The sequence below is a fragment of the Crinia signifera genome, unplaced genomic scaffold, assembly GCF_055691185.1.
Source record: "Crinia signifera unplaced genomic scaffold, ASM5569118v1 HAP2_SCAFFOLD_132, whole genome shotgun sequence".
Lineage (NCBI taxonomy): Eukaryota > Metazoa > Chordata > Amphibia > Anura > Myobatrachidae > Crinia > Crinia signifera.
In genome coordinates this window covers 76,181-102,356 of record NW_028142025.1, presented here as the reverse complement: position 1 = coordinate 102,356, position 26,176 = coordinate 76,181, and the positions used below count along the sequence as shown (strand labels likewise).

Genomic DNA, 26,176 nt, shown 5'->3' with positions numbered 1-26,176 from the left:
TTTATTTTTACACTGCAATATAGATCTCACTTTGAAATAAAACCCCACCCAAATCTAATTCTCTCTGCACATGTTACATCTGCTCCACCTGCAGTGCACATGGTTTTGTCCAAGGAATTTGCCTTTGCGAGTGAACCAGAATAACCCCCAGTGTGTAAACAATGTTACCACCCAGCACCCGCCCTCTTCCTGATGGGAGGATTCCTGTGATGGGGAGAAGAGGGGAGGACGCTGAGAGGAGACGGAAGAGTTTACGCAAGTACAGAATGTTATATACTAATGTTATATACTGATTGCATGGTGCTGTGTCTGGGACAAGTCACCTTACAGTAATAATACTACTATGGTCTGCAGTCACTAGTGATTAGTGCACAATGTGGTGTAACACAGATGTGTGATGTCACTGTGCAGCTGCACTATGTCAGAGACAGGCAGCATGTGACTAGTGGGGGGAGGGGCTATGTTACAGAATATACAGTACGGGGCCGATTCTGGTTCACAAGGAGAGAACCTAATTCCGCCCCTGCCCCCATGGTCGGGGTTTGCGTATGTACACTTCTGTGCATGTGCAAACCCCAACTGCCAACTTCCTTGGCGATTTACAGGGGATACGGTCATTTGGTCTATGGCATGTTGGTCGACAAGCATTGGGTAGACACCATTTGGTCGACATGGAGATAGGTCAACATGGGTCAAGGTCGACATGCCATTAGGTCGACACTAGCGTTAGGTCAACATGGCCTATGTTCACAGTCAAAAGGTCGACATGGGTTTTTCACTGTTTTTTTGAGCCGACATGTGCCGACAGGCGGTATTTCATGCCCTACCATCCACTAGGTCACGGTGGGAAAATAAAATAGTGTGCTAAGCATAGTGGGGCACCGTGCCCGAAGCATGGAGAGCGATGTGAGGGGATGCGGTGCACTGGAAACTGTGTCCATGTTGACTGTGTCAACATGCGGGTAAAAAAACTGTGACAAACACCACGTCTACCTTTTTACTGTTGACCGTGACCAGGTCAACCTAATCTCCTGGCGATCTAAACCCATGTCAACCTAGAACCATGTTGACCTTATGGTGTTGACCTAATGCTTGTCGACAAACCCATTTACAGTGTCGCCGGGCCGTTCGCAGCGGGGAGGGAGGGATGGGGACGGAAGGGGTGGTGGCACCGGGACATAGGAACACCCAGCGTTTCATGAAAATGCTGGCCGTTCCCATGGGTACGTTGGCAGGTCGATGCCGATGATGTCAGCCGCCCGCCCTGTCTTCATCCTGGGCACCCACAAATATAAGTCAGTCTCCGCTGACCTATATTTGCGATGGCAGGGGAAATCATTCAGTGGTCGCGGACTATCGGCTGATTTCTCCTGCTGCGGGCACATGCAAGGGGGGTGTGTCTTCGTAACGCTTACCATGCTCACGAAGACAAGTGGGCTGGGGGCATGGCTAGCATATTACAGAGCGCTGCCCATGCCCCCCAACAGTGGTAACAAATTGGGTGCATGGCCTCTTGATCGCGGCATCCCAGCGAAGCCGCGGGGGGGGGAGTACTGTAGCTCAGGTCTGGAACTTCTTATCTGCCAGCTTCTGCATGTAAAATGTGATCTTTAACCCTTTGCTTGTGCACATTCAGCAGCGACCCAGAGATGAGTCCTGTTATTGCCGCTGCTGAGTGCACACAGACGGGAGAGGGGGGAGGAAGCTACAGAGCTCTGTCCCTTAATTAAAATGATCATTTCCCCAACTACAGAAGAAAGATACACAGGATACAGTGGCTAAGTAGTGGCATTACCCCCCCTAGGCTGCCTTCTGAATTAGCCGATGGATACGTTGGCCCTTTCCCGGTGACTGCTGTCCCTAGTGTCAGTGCCCATTCTATGTTGTTACTCATTACATACATGTTTATCTTTGTGCATACATGTACATTTACAGCATATACACTGTGTATATACCCCCTAGTATCCCCCTCCTATGTATACCTCAATGCCTTCCCTTTTATCCACTGTGTACAGTATATATACAACCTTTCCCCCAACCTATGTATACAGGCTGAGTATCCCTTATCCGGATATCCCAAAACCTACATATTCCAAAAACCGAGATTTATTTATTCACCCTGCACCTTTTTTCATACTCACCTCTTCCCCCAGTGTCCATAGCGACCATCGGAATTCATCCTCAGTGGCATAACTGGTCCCAAGGATGAATTGTACGGGTGCGCTGGTGACGTGTGCAGTGCATTCTTGGGTCCGGAGATGCCGTTAAAGATTAATCCGATGGTCTCCGTGGATGTTGGGGGACCACAGGGGGACCAGGTGAGTATGTATAAGAAAAAAAATATATTCAGAGATACGTAATAATCCCTTATTCAAAATGCTTGTGGTCCCTAACATTTCGGATGAGGCATAATCAACCTGTATGCCAATACTTTCGCTACTACCCACTACCCTTCAGGACTGGGAAGGGGAGTAGTCAAGGCTGGGAAGCAAGGAGTTGGGACTGGAAGGGGGAGGGTCAAGATTACAAAGTAGTTGGAGTTATGCATACTGTACGGGGCGGTGGCATCCTCTGTTTGCTCCTGTGTTTACACTCTGGTAATTTATTAACCTCTTCCTGTCTCCGGTGTAGCTGATATGCACTTCTACGGTGATAACAGGGATACTATGATCACAGCCTGAGCTTTGCCGCAGTATCGGTAAGCAGGAAACCTTTTGTGTCTTTTCCCGTCAGCCCAAACTTGCGTTGATACAATATGTCACCGTAGTCACTGGGCAGTTGTGACCGTACTGCATGCTACAGGGAGAATGGGGCGTGTGACGCATAATCTGTGACAGTCACTCTACAAGAAGTCATGGGGACGACAGTGAGAGACGTCCTGGTGAACGCTCTGGAGAATTTGGGGAAGAACGGGTTGAAAAAATTCAAAGAGAAGTTACTGGACTTGGAGGTTGAGGAGCGTTATAAGAAGATCACTAGAATCAAAGTAGAGGACAAAGACTGCGATGGGGTGGCCAACCTCATCAGGGAATACTACAAGGATGTCTATGGGATTGAGGTGACCCTCACTGTCCTGGATAGCATCAGTGAGAAGAACGTGGCAAAGGAGCTGGAGAGAGACTTGAAGAAAGGTGAGAGATGTTTTCCTATAAGACACTTGTGTTCATGCGGGGGGGGGGGGGAGATATTCACCTTCTAAAAGGAAATAGGAAACCAATCAGATTCTAGATATCGCTATTCTCTCTAGGCTATAATGGATTGTGATTGGTAGCCAATAGCAACACACCCAACTTTCATTTTTAGAAGGATGTGTAAATCTCCCCCCGGATGGAAGAAGGGATTTTCTTAGATAGATGAACATTAATATGTTTGGCGCGTGCACCGGGAGAGCCCTGTGATTACCTGTTATTGTATTTTACCAACATTCAGTATGTTGACATGGGAGTTGGCATGTTTGTAATGTCAGCACGCTTGGCATCACAACATTGAACATTTTGACACTCATCGTGTTGACAATGATTAAATGTTGACATGACTAAAATGTGAATAAAAATATCTCTGGTGTGTCTTCTGGGTCCAGTAGTGACTTCAAGATGACTTGTAACCTTAACTTTCCCCCTAGTACTAACCCTAACCTAGTGCCTAACCGTAACCCTCCTCTAGTGCCTAACCGTAACCCTTCCCCTAGTGCCTAACCGTAACCCTTCCCCTAGTGCCTAAACCTAACCGTTCCTCTAGTGCCTAAACCTAACCGTTCCTCTAGTACCTAACCCTAACCTCCTCCTAAAGCCAAACCCAAACCCTCCTCTAGTACCTAGCTCTTCCCCTAGTGACTAACCCTAGCCCTCCCTCTAGTACCAACCCCTAATCCTTCCCCTAGTGACAAACCCTAACCCCTCTCTAGTACCTAACCCTCCCCCTAATGCCTATCCCTTCCCATAATGCATAACCCTCCCTCTAGTACAGGGGTTCCCAATCTTTTTTGATTCACGGCACCCTAGAGAATCTGAGTTGTTTTCACGGCACCCCTAGGTCCCAAAAAAATGAATTAGATTGGGTTTATATGCGATTCTTAGCGTCAGTTATGTGGTAAAGGGCAGGATTTGCTTCTGTTTGTACACATTCTATGACTGGCAGCCACCAGCACTGGTTTTGCTCATAAATAATTAACCATTAATAATTTGAGTTGGTCCTGGACCACCAAGGAGCGGCACCCCTGCAAGTGACCCGAGGCACCCCAGGGAGCCACGGCACACAGTTTGGGAATCACTGCTCTAGTACCTAACCCTAACCCTTCTCTAGTACCTAACCTTAACCCTCCCTCTAGTACCTAACCTTAACCCTTCTCTAGTACCTAACCTTAACCCTTCTCTAGTACCTAACCTTAACCCTTCTCTAGTACCTAACCTTAACCCTCCCTCTAGTACCTAACCTTAACCCTTCTGTAGTACCTAACCCTAACCCTAAAAATATCATCTATGCACCTCCACCTTCATTACTAAGTTATCCCCATATGCACTACAATTCCATACGGAACCATGGGGCAGACGTATTGAGCTCCTAACTGGCCTTTTACAAACACATGATTGGTTGTTGCGTTATCACTTTATCACCACTAGATCACTTTACCAAGCTTAATACATCTGACCCAAGTTGTTCCTAATTGACTGTGAAATGTTTATTGCAATTTGGGGAAAACCTTGCACCCATGGCTGTGCCGGTTTCTGTAATTAATACTCTCCATTAAAAATAAAATTATTATTTTGATAAATATGGGCCAAGTGTAACAGGGTGTGAGAATCAGAAAGTGAGAGATTTTGGGAGAGTTTTCCCATTTTTTTTAAAGCGGCAATTTACATGGCAAACTGACTTTGCAGTGTAAATGATTGCCGCTCCCAAAACCTCTCACTTTCTGATTCTCACACCCTGTTACATTTGGCCCTATAATGAATTTCTTTGCTGCTGTATGTTGATTAATATTCTTTACCCATTGTCTTATTTCGTTGGAATGTTTGTTCCTTTTTGTTGGCTCCCTATAAAGGGCTAGTATACTGCACACATTATGCAGCTGGGAGCCTGTGTTAATCTCATACTTTCTATTCCCAGTTGATGGATTTGAAAGACTGAAGCAGTCAGAGGGATCAGGTGACAGAGCGACACCTGTAGGTGAGAATGGAGCTTACAGGGTGAGAGCAAATAATATTGGTGGGAATTAGGGACGGCAACATTAATTTTGGGAGTTTAGTACACAAAAACCCCCAAACAAACCAGGGTATAAACAAGTTTCTAGGTCCTATAATACCCTCTGTTGTGACCACAAGTGGCCTAGGAACCATCATTTTACACATGTGTCCTGATGGATCATTGCAGCAGTTCCGTGAGACACTGTCATTTTTATGTACCGAAAATGCATCTTAGTCGCAATGTGGTGCAGCTAGGAAGCACCAGGATTCTGTGCGGATAAGTATTTTGTGTATATCTGTGTGCAAATGAGTCCCTGAATCTGTACAGATTTTCCCAATACAAGTTCTGTTCTACTCTCGATGCTGACTCAGTCGCACACAGTATACAAATGTACTGTATCATATTAATCGGTGCAGTCCTTAGATGCATTTTTGGCAAAAGGTGATGTCCACCTCTTCACTGGACCTGGCGGCTCACTTCTAATCAGTCTTCACATGCAGTGTGGTGTATTGAGGCTGAATCTACAAGGACACATCTGTACTTGTTTAGTTTCACGGTGCCCGATATATCGGATGCGATATCGGCTGATATATCGCCCAATCTGATTTTTTACCTGTTCATAACCCCACTATCCACTACGCATGGAGTTGATTTTATATAGCGTGGTGAGCGCAGCGAGCCACCGAGCCCGAAGCGTGGCGAGCCCCGCAAGGGGACGCAGATTACTGCACTCGCCACACTATATAAAATCAACTCACTGGTCCCCCATGAGAATGCGCGGAGGACCAAATTAGAATGACCCCCAATAAGTGTAATTCAGGGTTTGGGTTCTATCCTCTGTGGGTTATGGAGTCATTGCATGAGAGGTATCAGGCGAGGCGGCCATCTTGTATGCACTACATAGGAATTTTCCTGAGTGCAATAGGTTAGACCTAGGTAGTGTTCCATGAAATGACTATTATTTGCCATAGTAGAACATTGAGAATACTCCAGGTCTCAGCTGGGGGAGATGATTTAGGAGAGCGTGCTGCATTTGTAGAATATGAGTCTATAGCCCATTACACTCTATTATATAAAGCAAATACTGTATTTGGAGGAGGTAATACAATTATCTGTGGTTGTTTTCCAGCGGGAGCGGTTATCCCGAGTCTGTGTGACAATGGAGAGATAAAGTATTCCCTGACTCTGGAGAGATTTTATCCCCGATACATACAGACTGACTGGACGTGTGGAGTCGGTGATGCACAAGAAGCTGTTACTTGTAGGAATCGCTACACAGAACAGGCAGATAACAAATACACAGTCTGTAGCGAGGTCCGAATTCCAGAGACGCTCCTGAGAAATCCTGACTGGAGAGTGTGTGTAAGCTGGGACCATCAGTACACAGACAGCCATGGCGCACAGGAGCTGACTCTCCGAGACCCGGGTGAGAGAACGGTTCTCGTGGCACAGAGAGTCTACATAGAGGCCCTTATTCAGATCTGATCGCAGTACAAATTTGTTCTCAAAATGGACAAAACCATGTGCACTGCAGGAGGGGCAGATGTAACATGTGCAGAGAGAGTTACAATTGGGTGGGGTGTGTTGAAACTGAAATATAAATTGCAGTGTAAAAATAATGCAGCCAGTATTTATCCTGCACAGAAACAAAATAACTCACACAAATCTAACTCTCTCTCTGTACATGTTACATCCACCCCACCTGCAGTGCACATGGTTTTGCCCATTTTGAGAACAAATTTGTGATCAGATCTGAATAAGAGCCAGAGTCTATACATGGTGCACATTAAACTGATCAGGGCAATCTAAAAAAAGCAAGTAACTGTGCACCTATGCATCACCTTGCTGCACTGCAGGTGGGGCAGACGTAATATGTGCAAAAAGTTAGCTTTGGATGGGGCATGTCCTAACTGAAATCTAAATTGCAATATAAATTAAAGCTGTGGGCGGTACTTGTGTAATATCTGGGCACCCAATCGCATGCCTTAACTTATGGGAGGCCGGGCCTGTGTGTCATGTGTTCCACCTATGGGACGCCAGGCCTCCGTATTATGTGTTTCACCTATGGGACGCCAGGCCTGTGTGTCATGTGTTCCACCTATGGGAGGCCAGGCCTGTGTGTCATGTGTTCCACCTATGGGACGCCAGGCCTGTGTGTCATGTGTTCCACCTATGGGACGCCAGGCCTGTGTGTCATGTGTTCCACCTATGGGACGCCAGGCCTGTGTATCATGTGTTCCACCTATGGGACGCCAGGCCTGTGTATCATGTGCTCCACCTATGGGACGCCAGGCCTGTGTATCATGTGTTCCACCTATGGGAGGCCGGGCCTGTGTGTCATGTGTTCCACCTATGGGAGGCCGGGCCTGTGTGTCATGTGTTCCACCTATGGGAGGCCAGGCCTGTGTGTCATGTGCTCCACCTATGGGACGCCGGGCCTGTGTGTCATGTGTTCCACCTATAGGACGCCAGGCCTGTGTGTCATGTGTTCCACCTATGGGATGCCAGGCCTGTGTGTCATGTGTTCCACCTATGGGAGGCCAGGCCTGTGTGTCATGTGCTCCACCTATAGGATGCCGGGCCTGTGTGTCATGTGTTCCACCTATGGGACGCCAGGCCTCCGTATTATGTGTTCCACCTATGGGACGCCAGGCCTGTGTGTCATGTGTTCCACCTATGGGAGGCCAGGCCTGTGTGTCATGTGTTCCACCTATGGGACGCCAGGCCTGTGTGTCATGTGTTCCACCTATGGGACGCCAGGCCTGTGTGTCATGTGTTCCACCTATGGGACGCCAGGCCTGTGTATCATGTGTTCCACCTATGGGACGCCAGGCCTGTGTATCATGTGTTCCACCTATGGGAGGCCGGGCCTGTGTGTCATGTGTTCCACCTATGGGAGGCCGGGCCTGTGTGTCATGTGTTCCACCTATGGGAGGCCAGGCCTGTGTGTCATGTGCTCCACCTATGGGACGCCGGGCCTGTGTGTCATGTGTTCGTTCCACCTATAGGACGCCAGGCCTGTGTGTCATGTGTTCCACCTATGGGACGCCAGGCCTGTGTGTCATGTGTTCCACCTATAGGATGCCGGGCCTGTGTGCCATGTGTTCCACCTATGGGACGCCGGGCATGTGTGTCATGTGTTCCACCTATGGAACGCCGGGCCTGTGTGTCATGTGCTCCACCTATGGGACGTCAGGCCTCCGTGTTATGTGTTCCACCCATGGGTCGCCGGGCCTGTGTGTCCTGTGTTCCACCTATGGGACATTAGGCCCCCGTGTTATGTGTTCCACCTATGGGACGCCAGGCCTGTGTGTCACGTGTTCCACCTATGGGACGCCAGGCCTGTGTGTCATGTGCTCCACCTATGGGACGTCAGGCCTCCATGTTATGTGTTCCACCCATGGGACGCCAGGCCTGTGGGTCATGTGCTCCACCTATGGGAGGCCAGGGCTGTGTGTCATGTGTTCCACCTATGGGACGCCGTGCCTGTGTGTCATGTGTTCCACCTATGGGAGGCCGGGCCTGTGTGTCATGTGTTCCACCTATGGGACGTCAGGCCTCCGTGTTATGTGTTCCACCTATGGGACGCCGGGCCTGTGTGTCATGTGTTCCAACTATGGGACGCCAGGCCTGTGTGTCATGTGATGCCTTCTCTTCTGCAGATTTCCTGTGGATGCCGGTTGTGGAGGACATACAGACACCCCGTTTATACCACAACACCCCAGTCACCCTAGAGTGCAGAATCTCGGGGTATTTCCCGGACGCTGTCACCGTGCGGTGGCTGAGGAGGAGGAAAGAGCAGAAACAGGAGTTATGCCAAGAGACTGACGATGTTTCCATCCCAAGGATAAAATCACATAAGAATCCAGATAACACCTATAGCTGCATAGCACAACTGCTGCTCACCCCCACCCTGAGAGACCACCAGGGGGCAGAATACACCTGCCAAGTCCAACACCCCTCTCTGGAGAATGCGATTAGGAAAAGCACCGGAGGGTTCAGCATGATGGGTGAGTGTCAGACCACTATGGGCAAGATGGTGGCTGGGGGTTTCCATAAGTCCTCTTATTATTAATAATCAGTTCAGCAGAAATATGCCAGCTGCAGCAGAACGTACACAGGCTGCAGTCGGCAGGGTGTGTTACGGAGAGCTGACACTCCGAATGTCAACACCAGATTATTGTCAAGTTCTCAGTGCAGACTGCACACCCTCACTACTGTACATGTAATGAGATGTGCTACTGTGCTGAGACTTGTAGTGCCACACAATGAGAATAATGCAGATGCACTATTCAAAATGTTTATTTATAATACATTTATACATTTTGCAATTAATAGGGTTTCTTTTTGCTACATTTTGGGTTTATCCACCACGTCCAGGTAACCTCATCATAGGGTAAAACCCTAACATTTTAAGCTCAATTGTAGTGCATGGACTACCCCTAATCCAGCCCAAGCACACCACCCGAAAACATCACACTGGTGAGAAAGCAGTAACCCCTATCCCTAATCCTTGACCCCTAAAACTAACCCTATACATAATCCTGGACCCTAAGACTAACGCTATACCTAATCCTGGACCCCTAAAACTAACCCTATACATAATCCTGGACCCTAAGACTAACGCTATACCTAATCCTGGACCCCTAAAACTAACCCTATACATAATCCTGGACCCTAAGACTAACGCTATACCTAATCCTGGACCCCTAAAACTAACCCTATACATAATCCTGGACCCTAAGACTAACGCTATACCTAATCCTGGACCCCTAAAACTAACCCTATACATAATCCTGACACCTGAGACTAACATTAGCCCTATAAATAATCCTAACACCTAAAACTAAACATATACATAATCCTGACACTTTAAGACTAACACTAACCCTAATTCTGTTCCCTCAAACTAACACAACTCTAAAACTCTACAACTCTAATTCTGTTCCCTCAAACTAACACAACTCTAAAACTAACCCTATACCTAATCCTGGACCCCTATGTATGCCTCATCTGTTTTGAATTATATCAAAAGTACAGCCGATAATATCTGTACCTGGAAAAGGATTACTGTGTACCCGAATGAGAAGCCGTGGATGAGTGGGGAGGTCCGGCTTTTGCTTAAGGCTCGAAACATAGCCTTTAAAATGGGAGACACAGTGGCCTATAATACAGCTAGGGCTAACCTAAAGAAGGGTATTGCTAGGGCAAAATATTGCTATAAGTCAAAGATTGAGGAGCATCTTATTACATCTGATCCCCGTCATTTATGGCAGGGAATTCGGGGTATCTGCAACTATAATGCGGGGAAAAATAGTCCACTCCCTGAAATGGACATGCCCATATTAAACGAGCTGAATGATTTTTACGCTCGATTTGACAGGGCTAATGTTGGAAGGGTGTCCAGATTGCCCTGTACGGGCCAGTCGCTTGTGTTGACATACGCTGAAGTCCTGGCCGGTCTGAACGCAATTAATGTTAACAAATCGGCTGGACCGGATGGCATCTCGGGGCGGATACTGAGAGTGGAAGCTGAGCAATTGGCAAGGGTATTGACAGATATATTTAATATGTCTCTCTCTATGTCAAGGGTTCCTGAGTGCTTTAAAAGCACTACTATTATCCCAGTGCCAAAAAACTCTAGGCCAGCAGTTCTGAACGATTACCGTCCTGTTGCGCTCACTCCTATAGTGATGAAGTGTTTTGAGAGATTGGTATTAACACATTTAAAAGCTGCTTTTCCACCAGATTTGGATTCATTCCAGTTTGCTTACCGCAAAAATAGAAGCATTGATGATGCAATTTCTCTGCTGCTATATACTGTTCTGTCGCATTTAGATAAAAGCAATACATACGCTCGGCTGCTGTTCATTGATTTTAGCTCTGCCTTTAATACGATGTTACCATCTAGGCTAATCTCTAAGTTATACGATCTAGGGGTAAGCGACTCTTTATGTAACTGGATAGGGGACTTCTTGACTGATAGGCCCCAAGTGGTAAGAGCAGGTAAACTGTGCTCAGATCCAGTTATGCTGAGTACGGGGGTCCCGCAGGGGTGTGTGCTAAGTCCGTTTCTTTATTCAATCTTTACATCTGATTGTAAACCAACGTATGACTCGAATGTCATAATTAAATTTGCTGATGACACAACACTGATAGGCCTCATAGACAATGATAATGAAGCAGCATACAGGAGTGAGATTCAGTTACTAACCGAGTGGTGTAGCGCCAATAATCTTTTCTTAAATGCCAGTAAAACAAAAGAAATTGTCGTAGATTTTAGAAAAAGGAAATCTAAACCAATCCAGCCAGTAGAAATCAATGGGACAGTTGTGGATCAGGTTCCTAATTTTAAATTCCTAGGCACCTACATTTCAGAAGACCTGACATGGTCTACTAATGTTAATTGTCTAGTGAGGAAGGCCCATCAACGCCTTTTTTTTCTTAGGATGCTTAAGAAACAACAATTATCGACACCAATTCTATTAAATTTCTATAGATGTGCGGTAGAAAGCATCCTAACAAATTGCATTACTGTGTGGTACGGGAATTGCACTGTAGTAGAGCAGAAGCAAATCCAAAGGGTAATAAAATTGGCTCAGCGAGTAGTGGGGGTTCCTCTTCCATCAGCTAATGATATTCAGAGGAAACGCTGCTTGCGTAGGGCACACAGTATTGCTAAGGATAGAACCCACCCAGCAAATGTGCTGTTTACTTTGTTACCTTCTGGCAGACGGTTCAGGTGCTTGAAAAGTAAAACAAGTAGGATGAGGGATAGTTTTTTCCCGAGGGCGATTTTAGAAATGAATGTTGAAATGGGTTAGGAGTTGGTGGTTGGGTTTGCCTATGGACTATCTTGTATTTTATTTATTGATGTTTTGTACTGGATGGATGCTAAATGAATTTTGTCACCCTATTTGGGGTGATGACAATAAAGAGGTATCTAATCTAATCTAATCTAAAACTAACACTACCCCTATACCTAATCCTGGACCCCTAACACTAACCCTATACAGTGCCATTAAGCCTTCGGGGTCCCGGGGCACTTTAGACAGGGGGGCCCCCTTGCACTTGTCATTACTGGCTGCAAACTGCATGGGAGAATATTACACTGTCAAAACACAGAGTAAAGGCAGTATAAACTTGGTCAATGGGTAACTGCAGGGGATACATACATACATACATACATACATACATACATACATACATACCACATGAAAAACCTGTGTTTGTCCCTCTGCACCTTACTCTGTAGGACTGTTGGAGACCTCACAGTCCCAGTGCTGCCTCTGATTAAAAACCCTCCCATGACTAGGCTACTGCTGCTGTCCTCCATGGACCTTAGAAGCATTTAATGAGCTCCACCAATCACAGCTCAGCACAAACTTCTCAGCCTCTGTCCTCTTGTGCAAAGTGTCATGGGATTTAGTCAACTCCCAGTAATGCACTGCACACTTGTGCAGTCAGTGTGCCTTGGCTCCCGATGCTCAGCACCATTAATCATTGTCACATTGGCAGATAGGTGAAGCTGCAGCACTACCCCACTGCCATGCACAAAACATTTAGCTACAGTAAAACATTTTTTTTTTAAATACATGCCAACCATCTAGAGGGGGGCCCAGGGGTACTCACCCCTTTTGCCCCTGCTTTAATCCAGCCCTGACCCTATTCTTAATCCTGGACCCCTAAAACTAATACTAACCCTATACCTAATCCTGACCCCTAAAACTAACCCTATACCTAATCCTGACCCCCTAAATCTAACCCTATACCTAATCCTGACCCCTAAGACTAACCCTATACCTAATCCTGACCCCTAAAACTAACACTAACCCTATACCTAATCATGACCCCTAAAGGTGTGTACACACGCTTCCATTTGGTTTAGATTCGATGTTCGATTTGATTTTCCATTCTATTTGGCATTAGATCTGTACTTTTGCATTAGATTCAATTTCGATTTCGCAGTGTAGGCTCACAGTACAAATTCAAGTTACTATATTGTATTCTATAGAGTCTTGCCTGCACAGTCTGTTTTTGTTTCAATGAAGACAAAACGGGAGCGCGCATCAGCATCGATTGTGGATCGAAAGTGTCTAATTGCAATTCGATTTTGCTTCTAGAAGCAAAATTTAATTCAAAACCATGTCAAAATCAAAGCATGTGTACACCCCATTAGACTAACATGATCCCTACACCTAATCCTGTCTCCTAAAACTAACACTAACCCCATACCTAATCCTGGACCCCATTAGACTAACACTAACCATATACCTAATAATGACACCTGGGATTTCACACTAACCCTATATCTAATCCTGACCACTAACACTAACCCTATAACCAATCCTGGACCGCTAACACTAAGCCTATATCTAATCCTGACCGCCAACACTAACCCTATACCCAATCCTGGAACCCTAACACTAACCCTATATCTAATCCTGACCGTTAACACTAACCCTATACCCAATCCTGGACCCCTAACACTAACCCTTTATCTAATTCTGACCGCTAACACTAACCCTGTACCTAATCCTGACCCCTAAAACTAACAGTAACCCTATACCCAATCCTGACCCCTAAAACTAACCCTATACCTTATTCTGACCCCTAAAACTAACACTATACCTAATTCTGACCCCTAAAACTAACACTATACCTAATCCTGACCCCTAAGACTAACACTAACCCTATATCTAATCATGATCCCTAAGACTAACACTATATCCAATTCTGAACCCTAAAACCAACACTAACATTATACCCAATCCTGACCCCTAACACTAACCCTATACCTAATACTGATCCCTAAAACTAACACTAATCCTATACCTAATCCTGACCCCTAATACTAACATTAACCCTATACCTAATCCTGACCCCTAAGACTAACACTAACCCTATACCTAATCCTGACCCCTAAAACTAACACCCTATACCTAATCCTGACCCCTAAAACTAATACTAACCCTATACCTAATCCTGACCCATAAAACTAACACTAACCCTATACCAGCTTCTAGATTGAGGTCACACTGATTGTAATATCTTTAAATTAGTGCAGAAACAATTTTAATACACACATTGTGGTTTTGTCAGAACAATGTACAGTAAATGCCTCATCCATGGCCGACTCTTTACGTTCTTCATCTTGTTGTTACCACCCAGCGAAACCTCAGGAGGAGCCCATACAGATGGCACTGGATGATGGGATGGTGCACTTCTCTCTGTGTCTCAAGATGTTTTATCCCAAAGAGATCAGCATCAGGTGGCACCGGGATGAGACACAACCCCGGAGAGGAGTGCGGCAGGGCACAAAACACACAGAAACCTTCACGGGGCATGACGATGGCTTCTTGTGGGACGTTACCAGTGAATGTGGCATTCTGGGCTGCAGCTTTGGCGATCCACAATATAAGTTTTATGTGACTTGGCACCATGCGTCTATGGATGGACCTGAGACCAGGTTATTGACTGCCAGAGGTAAGAAGTCCTGGAAACTCAATACACTTATAGAATATAGCACTACCCATAATGCAATACTAGTACACAATAGGCTAAGGATGACCATTGACGATTCATTATCATTGATGGTTTATGACCCATGTACTGTAAAATGCTTTGGTACTTGTTTCCTAGCACGGCGCCCACGATTTACATCTCAAAAGGTTGACAGACAATATGTCGACATGGTGAACAGGTAGCCATGGAAAAGATGGACATGCTATTTTTTACTACATTTTGAACCAACATGTGCCGTCACGTTGTATTTCATAACCTACCATCCACTAGGGCGTGGAGAGAGAATAAAATAGTGTGCCGAGTGCAGCAAGCGATGCGAGGGGACTTAGACAGTTTCCATGTCGACCTATGACGACAGACACCCTAAAAACATTTAAAAATATTGATCTTTTTCCATGTCGACATTTTGACCATGTCAACCTTTTTTTATGCCGACATTTGAACCCTGTCGATCTTTGGACCTTTTCAATGTCAACTTTTAGACCCTGTCGAGCATTTAACCCTGTTGACCATTAGTGGTTGTAGACCTAGAGACTGTAGATGTTGTATACCATAACCTCATAAATAATGCATCTTGGACTTATGGGCAGATGTACGAAGCCTTGGAGAGATAAAGTACCATTAAAACGACTGTATGCAGGGGGCCCTTAATGTGTGGGGGCCCCAAGACAGACGTCCTTGTTGCTCCTCCCTTAATCTGGCCCAGGTAGAGCAGTCACAGTTTATTGGGTCATGAAAAGTAGAGGAACGTTTTCTGTAATCTGGCAACGATGATATGATTTCTGATGCTTGGCGACCAATGAAATTCATTCATATTCTAGTAGAGTTGCTATGGGTTACAGCAGTTTAGTTATTATTTATTTTTTTATTAACAGTTTCTTATATAGCGCATACATATTCCGCAGCGCTTTACAGAGCATAGTTATTAGCAAAAACACATAACAAATTACAGCACAAGACAGTTTAGGACAAGTACATGGTTAATATGGATAGTTGCATCAGGGGACAGGACACTGAAGCAAGCATCAGGGTGGCAGAGGTTTATATATTCTAAGAAAGGCACATGAGGAGAGAGGGCCCTGCTCGTGAGAGCTTACATTCTAAAGGGGAGGGTTAGACAGACTGGGGTGACACAGAAGGGGAAGAAGTGGGCATAAACAGTAGGTTAGGATGAGAGATGGTCGGGTTTTATGCAGGAGGGTGGGAAGAGGTCAGCTTAGTCCTTGATATTTTAAGTCTAAAAAAGCGCTGGGTCATCCAGGAGTAGTCAGCAGAGAGACAGTTGGAGATATGAGTGAGGATAGAGGGAGAGCGATCAGGAAAGGAGCGGTAGATTTCACTGTTATCAGCATAGAGGTGATAGTGGAAGTCGAGTGAGCAAATATGCTCACCCAGAGAAGACGTATAGAGATAGAGAAGAAGAGGGCCAAGAATAAAATTTTGGGGGACACCTAAAATCAATGGAAGAGCAGGACAGGTGAAGTCATTAGAGGTACAGCTGGGCATTTTCAAAACTGACAGTGCAAATACAAGCATTAACAGTGATAGTAAAAGTTGTTTGCAGATGTAAAAATGATGATATTATGGTTGAATCGCCAGATTAAGCAGCCAGGAGTAGTGTGTTGTGAGAATGAATTGAACTCACTCAAAGCAGACTTTGGTTTCTCAGTTGTTGTTTCTGTCCTTCAGTTTCACTTCAGTGTAACTCCAGTATAGAGCAGAATGATCAATTACCAAAGTTATTTCAGAGCTGCCGTTTTCACGCTGAATGGTGCTTGTGCGAAGCCGTAGTTAGAGACCATAAAACTCCCGTTGGTCCAGTAATTCCACAGAGTAACAATTTGTATTTGCAGATCTGCCCTGGCGGCCACAGATAGACACAATTCTGGTGCTGGAATTGCTGGATAACGAAGAGACCAAACTGTACTGTAACATAAGAGGATACTTCCCGAATGTGATCACGGTGACCTGGTTACGGAAAGGACAAGGAAACGCTTCTGCAGTACCGGTCCCCAATAACTGCACGCCAGAAGTCTATCAGGAGAAGCGCGAAACGTGTGGAACACGTGGAGCACGTGGCTATAGCTGCTCGGCCATTTTGCGTTTTACCCCAACAGTGGCTGAAGACCAAGGAGCAGAATACATCTGCCGAGTGGATCACCCCAGCCTGGAGCACCCTCTGGAGAAGAGCACGGGACCGCTCAATATACGTAAGTACATTCTCTGGAAATGTGTCATATTAATACGCATGGCTTCTCCGCACTATTATTTGTGTATGTATCGTTTTATTATCTACTAGCTGACCCGCCCGGCGTTGCCCGGGAAAACCTTGGGGTTTCTTTTTTTACAAAATTGCTGAAAAATGTCATCTTACAATATACAGTATGCTGTGCCAAAGACCTAAGATTGTAATTTGTTATAGATTCCACCATAATGTTAGAATGTGTTTGCACTGATACTCAATGACGGCAATGAAATCAGGTGTGGTGTTGTTGTTTGAAACACAACGCTCCTGAGTTGATAACTTGTATGTGTTGATGAATTCCACATCCACTCCTGAGATTTAGCACCTATGACATACCCTCCAACATCTGAGGGTCAGAAATCGGTACAAAATCAGAAAGGGACGTGGCCACACCTCCATTTCTATACTTTCAATGGTACAGTTTATAGGGTGTGTAATTACAGGCGCTGAGTGCAAAGGGACCGGGGTGCGCGTTACTTACCGCGCCATAATTAATTAAAAATGTAATGTAATGCACCACTGGGAATGGGTGCAATGGTCCAAATTCTTCCCTCCACCCGCCGGGCCAATCCACTGATCCAGCCATCACAATCATCAATGGATGCATTGATAAGGTTTGGAGTGTAAGAAGTTGAAGAATAAGACTGAGAAAAAGAATTGCCATGTTATAAAGTGTACAATTTACTCAATAAATCGTGAAAAAAAATGTAAGTGTACATACAGTAGAAGTACAATCAAGAAATTAAAGTAGGATTAAAAAATAAGTTCTGATTCAAACTGATAATTGTTTGGATGGGGTGGAACACATCTATAAGTGGGGGTATGGATATTGTGGGCATAATTGGTGTTTGTTACACCTACAGGGGGCCCTCAATTGATGGGATTTTCACTACAGTGTCACGGTCACAGTGTCACCATAGGGGTATTCCCAATTGGGGTCCAGGTGGTCTTTTAGGGACCCTTTACAATCTTGTACGTCTCTTCTCCTTGAGCGTACGGTCTCCCTTAATGATAGTCAATCACTGAGGGAGACCGTAGGCTCCAGGAGATTGTAAAGGGGTCCCTAAAAGACCACCTGAACCCCAATTGGAAATCCCCCTACGGTGACACTGTAGTGAAAATTTCTCATCAACTGGGGACCCCCTGTAGGTGTACCAAACACCAATTATGCCCACAATATCCATACCCCCTCCACCTATAGATTTGTTTCGCAACCCACCGCCATCCAAACAATTATCAGTTTGAATCAGAATTTATTTTTTTAACCCTACATTCATTTCTTGATTGTACTTCTATGTACACAGTTTTTTTTTTTACGATTTATTGAGTAAATTGTACATTGTACACTATAACATGACAAATCTTCATCTCAGTCTTATTCTTCAACTTCTTACACTCATAACATTCAAACAAATGCATGCAGCGCTCATGCCCATCGACCAAACATTATCTATGAACCAAAAGAGTCTGAGAAACCCTTAAGGCAGAGCAGTGCCTGATATCAAACTGACTAACAGGGTGAGTGCAGTGTACCCACTTTGTATTGATCAATGGGTGCATTGGCCAGGACAAAGATTTCTCAGTGCAACTGGCCGGGGAGCGCAGTGACAGGCTGGAGGACTGGAGAGACGGATATGGGGAACAAAGTAGAAACGGTACATTAGGTACAGTTTTTATTTGCCGGTACAGACTGTTAAATAAACGGCAAATTATTTTTTATGTGTTTTGTGTGTTTGTGTGTGTTGTACTGTTTTTTTGTGTGTGTTGTAGTGTATGTGGTTATGTGTGTTGTATGTATCTGTCCAATGCGTAAGTGTGTGAGGTGTGCTACGTATATACAGTATGTGTGTGTTGTGTCTTTGTGTATATGTGCAATGTTTAAGTGTGTGTTTTGTGTGTGTTGTACTGTTTTTTGGGTGTGTGTGGTGAATGTGGGTGTGTGTTGTGCTGTTAGAGGTATGTTATGTGTGTGTGTGTGTTGTGTGTATCTGCCCTATGTGTAAGTGCGTAAGGTGTGCTATGTATAAATCTGTGTGTGTGTAGTGTGCTGTGTGTATCTGTGCAATATTTAAGTGTGTTTGTTCTGTGTATTGTACTGTTTTTGGGTGTGTGTTGTAGTGAATGTGATTGTGTGTTGTACTGTGAGTGTTGTGTTGTGTGTCTCTGCCGAATGTGTAAGTTTGTGAGGTGTGCTACGTATATATGTGTGTGTATTGTGCTTTGCGTATCCTGGCAATGTTTAAGTGTGTGTTTGTTGTACTGTTTTTTGGTGTGTGTTGTAGTGTGTATGGATTTGTATTGTACTGCATTTGGTGTGTTGTGTGTGTGTATCTGTCCAATGTGTAAGTGTGTGAGGTGCTCTACGTATAAATGTGTGTGTTGTGTGCTATGTGTGCGTATGTGGTGTACTGTGTGTGCGTGTACAATGTGTATGTGTGTGTTATGTGTGGTCTATGTATATCCTCAATTATTTCCTAATTGTTTAAAGCCTTCACCATAATGTTAGACTGTGTCATTCATACTCAATGACAGCAATGAAATCAGGTGTGGAGTTGTTCCTTCGCAACCGGTTTCCCAGATCATCGATCTTTTCCCCAGAACATCAATGAAGGAAAATTAAAACTTGGTGTTTTTTTAAATTTCTAAGTGAAATTTCCCAAAAAGGGCTTCGAGGTGCACACCACCGGGTCCAGAGGTATCTTATTGCTGAATTTGGTGTCTCTGAGTGCCACGGTGTGTCCGCAATGCGACGGACACGCACACACACACGCACACACACACACACGCACACAGACTCTTCAACTTATTATATAGATATTGCTGTAAGGTTCCTTCAAAATGATGCATGGTAAACATACCAACCAATCAGCTGCTAGCTTTCATCTGCCTAGCGCTAGATAATGAAAGCAAGCTCCTTGTTAGTTGGAATCAGTACAGCGCAGATTTCTACCTGTGGGTTATCATCAGCTTCCGATAACTATTGGTCTCTATTTTTCTTCCCACCCCCCAGGAAATATCTGCCCCCCACAGGTCTCGGACATAATTGCTCCAATGCTGGAGGATAACAAACAAGCGACTCTGACCTGTCACATTTCTAAATATTTCCCGGATCTTCTTTTTTCTGTGACATGGTTCCGAAAGGAAGCCGGAAGCCTGACCGAGCTGCCTAATGATAGATACGAGGTCTCACATCAGAGATCATACAACTGGGACGACCAGACCTATTTACATAAGGTTTATGTGACTTTTACCCCTGTCCAGAGCTCCGACCAGGGGGTGGAATTAATCTGTGTAGTGGAACATGATTGTCTGGAACAGCCAATAGAGAGAGGCACGGGGCCCCTGAATGTGTCCGGAATCAGTACGGGGACATAAGGAAGGAAATACAGTCTCCCATATACAAAATGCTGGGACCGGATGTATTTTGGATATTGGACTTTTTAATGTTTTGTACTATTCGCATACCATAATGAGGTTATCCACAACTTGCACCAGTGTTTTTCAACTCGCGGCACACCAAAGAAGATTTTAAAATTACTGCGGCACACCATCAAATCCCCACAGTTAAAAATATATTGGCCCCCACAGAAAAAAAAAAACCATTGGCTCTTAAATGAAAAATACAATCAAACTGGTAGATCTCCCTTTGAAGTAAAACCCCACCCAAATCTAATTCTCTCTGCACATGTTACATCTGCCCCCCTGCAGTGCACATGGTTTTGTCCATCTAAGAAGGATTTTGTCAGAAAGAGTGAACTAGAATAAGCCCATGGTTTTGTCCAGCTAAGAAGGAATTTGCCTCTAAGAGTGAACTAGAATCAGTAATGCACGCAGGGGGATTTCTGAGTACCCAGAAATCACCCTAGGAGTCTAAGGGCGCTAGACTGAAAGCTGAGGGTCTCCTCTTTTTATGGGTACAAGAATTTTAAAAATCGGCCCTTGGAAACCGGAGATATCTGACTTCAAAACAGTGGCCCCCATCCAAGCCTGTTAATTGCTCTTCCCAGTCAGATATTTCAGGTTCTGTCTGACTTAGAGTTTTTCTGAGGATATATTCCAAAAGCTGGGACTCTCCCCCTTTGATGGACACTAGTAGCTTCTTTTCCCAGAACCAGAGATATCAGCCTTCTAGCAGCTGGTTACTGCTCCAGCTCCACACAACTAGTATGTAGTTTTATATACTCGTTGGTGGATTGCTCTGCCTCCTGAACTCTGATCCCCTAGTCCCCAATACCATTTGGTAGGTGGGATTCTCTAGTTTTAAATTCCATTAAAATCTAAGAAATCTATTTCTGGGAACTGGAGATATCTGCAGTGGAGCAAGCTGTCCTCCCATCAGAAAATTATGAATAATAAGCTCACTCCACTATACACCCCCTCCACTGCATATTAAACATCCTCTACCACCCTGGAAGTTATGTATCAGGGCTCCTTCATTCAGCCAAATGCCCACTTCTTCCACCCCATCTCCCACCATCTGTGCAGTAAAGGGGTAATTAGTGGAAATTACTGATCCAGGCCCTACATGCTGAGCGGTTGATATAATACCCCCTACCACCCGTGGGACATCAAAGCTTCCCCCACCCCTACAGCTGGAGGATCGGTAGGGGTCCCAATACATTGCTATGCCCAGGGGTCTACACTGCTGTTATGTATATATATATATATATATATATATATATATTTATATATGTGTGTGTGTATATTATTATTATTTATTTACATTTGGTCTATCTATAATACTTTAACTGACCCGGCATATACTGGGTCACCTAAGTACAAATAATTAACCTAGGTTAATGTATAGAGCGCTTATATATGGGTGGTTTTCTTGGTTAGCTGCTGCTTAAGGGGGTGGTCGGTTATTATTATTAAGATTATTATTATTATTATTTTTTATTTTTTACTTTTTATTATATATATTATTATTATTATATATTTTTTGGTCTTACTAGAATACAATAATCAAACATTTATATGAAATTTATAAATAAGATATCTATACAATTTTGCTCTCTATCTTAAAATATAAAACATAAATGTACATATATAAGGATATTCTACAAGCAAAATAACATCTGTCTATGTACCCTTGGATCCAGTCATATATATACATATATAAGTATTACCATACAGTTTTTGTTTCTATGAAATCACTGTACTAGGAGGATTGACCTAGCTGATATAAATGATAATATGTAGATTTATATAATGTATAAGAACTCCATTCAAATCATACTTTGTGAATTCTTCCAAATTATTAATTAAAATAGTTTCTATTATATATAAAATGATATATCTCTGTACTGTTAATAATTATATACTCTTTTTGAGCATTATTTGTATGCTACTCTCTTGAACTACATAATGTCATCTTTGCGACTAGAACACAGAAGCGCTATGTCACCATAGTAACCATTCAATTATGGTGAAAGCTCTGTTAGTCTCCCCACCCGTAATGTCACTTCCGGCTGTAATACAACCAATATGAGGCTGACCATCCAATATATTGAAGTTCAGCGATAGAACATATTTTACCTAACAGCAAAGCTGAACCGATTGCCGGCTTAGGGAACGATATCGCTATGACAACAGAACTAAACATAAAGCGCCTGAGAGACGGAACGTCACTTCCGGGTACCGGACAATGCTAGTGACGCGTCCCCTTAGAAACCAGACGAACTAAACAAGAAGCGTCTGAGAGACGGAACGTCACTTCCGGGTATCGGTCATTGCTAGTGACGCGTCCCCTTAGAAACCAGACGAACTAAACCAGCATCTATTGGTTCCTATACCCGTAACGTCACTTCCGATTTCGGAGTGACAATACGGGGATCAATATTGACATATACCAAACGATCTGTGCCATATTCAGACACGTACCTAAGCCGGCTAAACAAACCCAATTTCTAAAACGAGCACTATTGTGTAAACATCCATTGCCTCTAATGAGATAACGGTAATTCAATTGGGGTAAACAATTCACTACACACCAGGAAGTGACATCATTAAGTGACCCGGAACTCCTATAGATGTCTAAGATTTCTAATACTATAAATATACGTTTTTTTTTATATATAAATGATATTCATAAGTGTAATCTATATAGTTGATTATGTCACTACATCTCTGAGCAAACATATTTGTATTATTTTTAAGGATTAAGTGTATGCATCAATTAATGTATGCAAATTACCATACAGGAAGTCAGGTATAAATATCATGGACTCCCACCAGTAGAACACACCTTGACAAAGCTGTGGGTTAGCACAGCGAAACGCGTTGGTGCGTTTGGACCACCCATCTGAGAAGAACAATTACACCACCCTTTGCAAAATCAATATCTCCTGCTAAATCATCTGATCCTGTTCCTGTCCTCAATCCTGACGAGAAAGGTTGCAGACCGACCAACTATTCCTGTAAAGTGGATTGCCTATACAAATAAAGTTTCCCGGATTGGCTATACCAACATCTGCCAACGGGCCAACAACCAAGCATCCCCAGGTGACATAAGAACGTTTGGACGGACTCCCTCCATTTCACATTGGACATTTGCTGTCAAGATCAGTGCAGGTCTTTCCAACATTGGTGGTGACTATATTCTAATCAATGGTCCATATAATTCTACTGTATTTTACTATTACTGTATTTTATGTGTATTGTTTTATTAAATTTTTTACAATTAAGATTGATGCATACACTTGCAATTATTGTATGAAAGCGCTGCTTATACCTTGTTTTTCTGGGTCACCTAAGTGTCCATCTCCGTGCTTTGCTCCGCCCCTCTGGAAACCCCCTTCTGAAAATCCTGCGTTTGCCACTGAGAATAAGGGCCATAGTAACATAGTAATTAAAGCTGAAAAAAAGACGATAGTCCTTTGAGTTCAACCTATCTAACTTGTAACTACTGCCTTGAGTAAGTCATATCTATAGGATTCCCTTAGTGCCCAAAAATGTATCCATTGTTGATATGAATTCATTAACAGTAGTTGCTGTAATCACCCCACCGGCAATGAGTTCCAGATTGTTACTGCTCTAATGGTGAAGAATCCTCATCTTAATTCAGTACAGAATTTATTTTCCTCGAGCCTCAGTACATGCCCGCGTGTCCTTAGTATAGGCCTGTTAGTGACCAATCACCTCCCAGTTCCATATGATTCCGAATCCTGTATGTGAACATACTAATCATATCACCTCTCAGCCTCCGTTTCTCCAGTGAAAACATATTCAGCCTGGTATAACCTATCTTTGTATTCTAGTGATTCCAGACCTGTTACTAGCTTAGCCGCCCTTCTCTGTACCTGTTCCAATTCATTTATGTCCTTTTTAAGGTGCGGTGCCCAGAACTGAACACAATATTCCAAGTGGGGTCTCACCAATGCCTTGTAAAGAGGCACGATCACATTGGCATCCCTTGTATCCATACCCCTTTTAATGCATGCCAGTGTCCGGTTAGCTTTTGCTGCTGCACTTGAGCAGTGTGCACTATTACCCAATTTTTCATCTATGATGACCCCCAAGTCCTTCTCTACAGCAGAATTCCCTATAATACCTCCATTTAGCCTATAAGTAACTTGTTCATTTTTGTTCCTATAATGAATCACTTTTACATTTTTCAATGTTAAACTGCATTTTCCACCTTTCCGCCCACCTCCCAGTTTATTTAAGTCACTTTGTAGTGTATCTACATCCTCTCCTGAGTTAATTTCCTTTTCCTTTTCCATATTGGTCCCTCGCATTAACAAAAACAAACAATTGCATCATCCTCAAGGAACACAAAAAAGAAACCACAAAAATCCCCAGATGAACACAACTGCTTGCACAGGAGAGGTCTTATGCCAGTGTGTAACACCCCTGGGGGTACACAGGACAGGAGCAGGAAGAGACCAGTGATGACACTTAAACTGGTGGTGGTGGTTGGAAACTGGTGTGGCACACTTGTGAAAAGCTCAACGCACAGTACACTAGTGGTTGAAAAACTCTGCCTTAGAGCCTGAAAGTAATTTATACAATATTGTAAATACAGTAGTTGTGTGCATCCATCAGAAATCAAAGGCTTCAATATCTCATTGTTGTGCTAAAAAGAAATAAAAAAATATCCATATTTGGGAATTTTCTGTATTTTGGAGTTTTGGATACAGGAGACCCCACCTGTATACGATCTGTTCAGTCCTTTTCTTTGTTGAATAAAATGAATACATTTCAATTCTTGTAAAGATAATTGACCAAAAACCACATAATGCTTGTATCCATATTCTCTATTATATAATGATATAATTTGCACATTTCTACCAATTTTACTTTACTAATAACACATGCATGTAACACATGTGCTCGGGAGAATGTAACTGACATGTATAAAATGAGTTTGAAATGATTAATAAACGTTGTGCACTGTTGCATCATATCTGCCTCGTTATTTAAAACAACCGGATTCTGCTACTGTGTGTTCTTTCTTTGCTGAAACAATGTTGCAGCACCCACCCTGATTCTGCTACTGTATGTTCTTACTTTGGTGAAACAATGTTGCAGCGCCCAACCTGATTCTGTTACTGTGTGTTCTTATTTTGCTGAAACAATGTTGCAGCACCCACCCTGATTCTGCTACTGTATGTTCTTACTTTGCTGAAACAATGTTGCAGCACCCAACCTGATTCTGCTACTGTGTGTTCTTTCTTTGCTGAAACAATGTTGCAGCACCCACCCTGATTCTGCTACTGTTTTCTTATTTTGCTGAAACAATGTTGCAGCACCCAACCTGATTCTGCTACTGTTTTCTTATTTTGCTGAAACAATGTTGCAGCACCCACCAGTAACAAGGAAGCAGAAGCTAGGGGGTTAAAAAATGTTATAAAGTTGAAAGTGCTAGAAAGTATAATATTGGTGAAAAATAAGTAGTGCTAAATAAATGTTAGGGTGTGCCACCCCGAAGGCAACTCAGCCACACCAACCCAAATCCATCCCTAAGACTAGCAAATTGTTTCAATTTCTAGGTCTTACCTTCATTGTGCCTTCAGTTTGCAGCAGGGTTGCCTACCCGGAATGGCCGGGAGGGTCCCGGAAATCGGGTCCCCCTCCCAGGCCCCTGGAAAGAAGGGCAACCCTCCCGCAAAGCCGCCCGGCTCCCGCGACCCCCCCCCCCATCGGCGGGGTCACGGGTGCCGGCGGGGGTCAAATGACGCGAATCGCCGTTTTAGCCCCGCCCACCAACGTGCAATGCCT

At 44.0% G+C, this 26,176-nt stretch overlaps 1 gene segment (V, D, J or C); it reads left to right on the top strand.

The window, feature by feature from the left end:
* Window positions 1-116: 116 nt before the first annotated feature.
* Window positions 117-23,642, top strand: LOC146053258 (immunoglobulin heavy constant epsilon-like). The segment is given in 9 exon segments: window positions 117-259; window positions 2,632-2,698; window positions 2,768-3,131; window positions 5,107-5,166; window positions 6,314-6,610; window positions 8,847-9,194; window positions 14,356-14,670; window positions 16,563-16,919; window positions 19,965-23,642. Coding segments are annotated over 7 exon segments (2,019 nt in total).
* The last annotated feature ends 2,534 nt before the right edge of the window (window positions 23,643-26,176 follow it).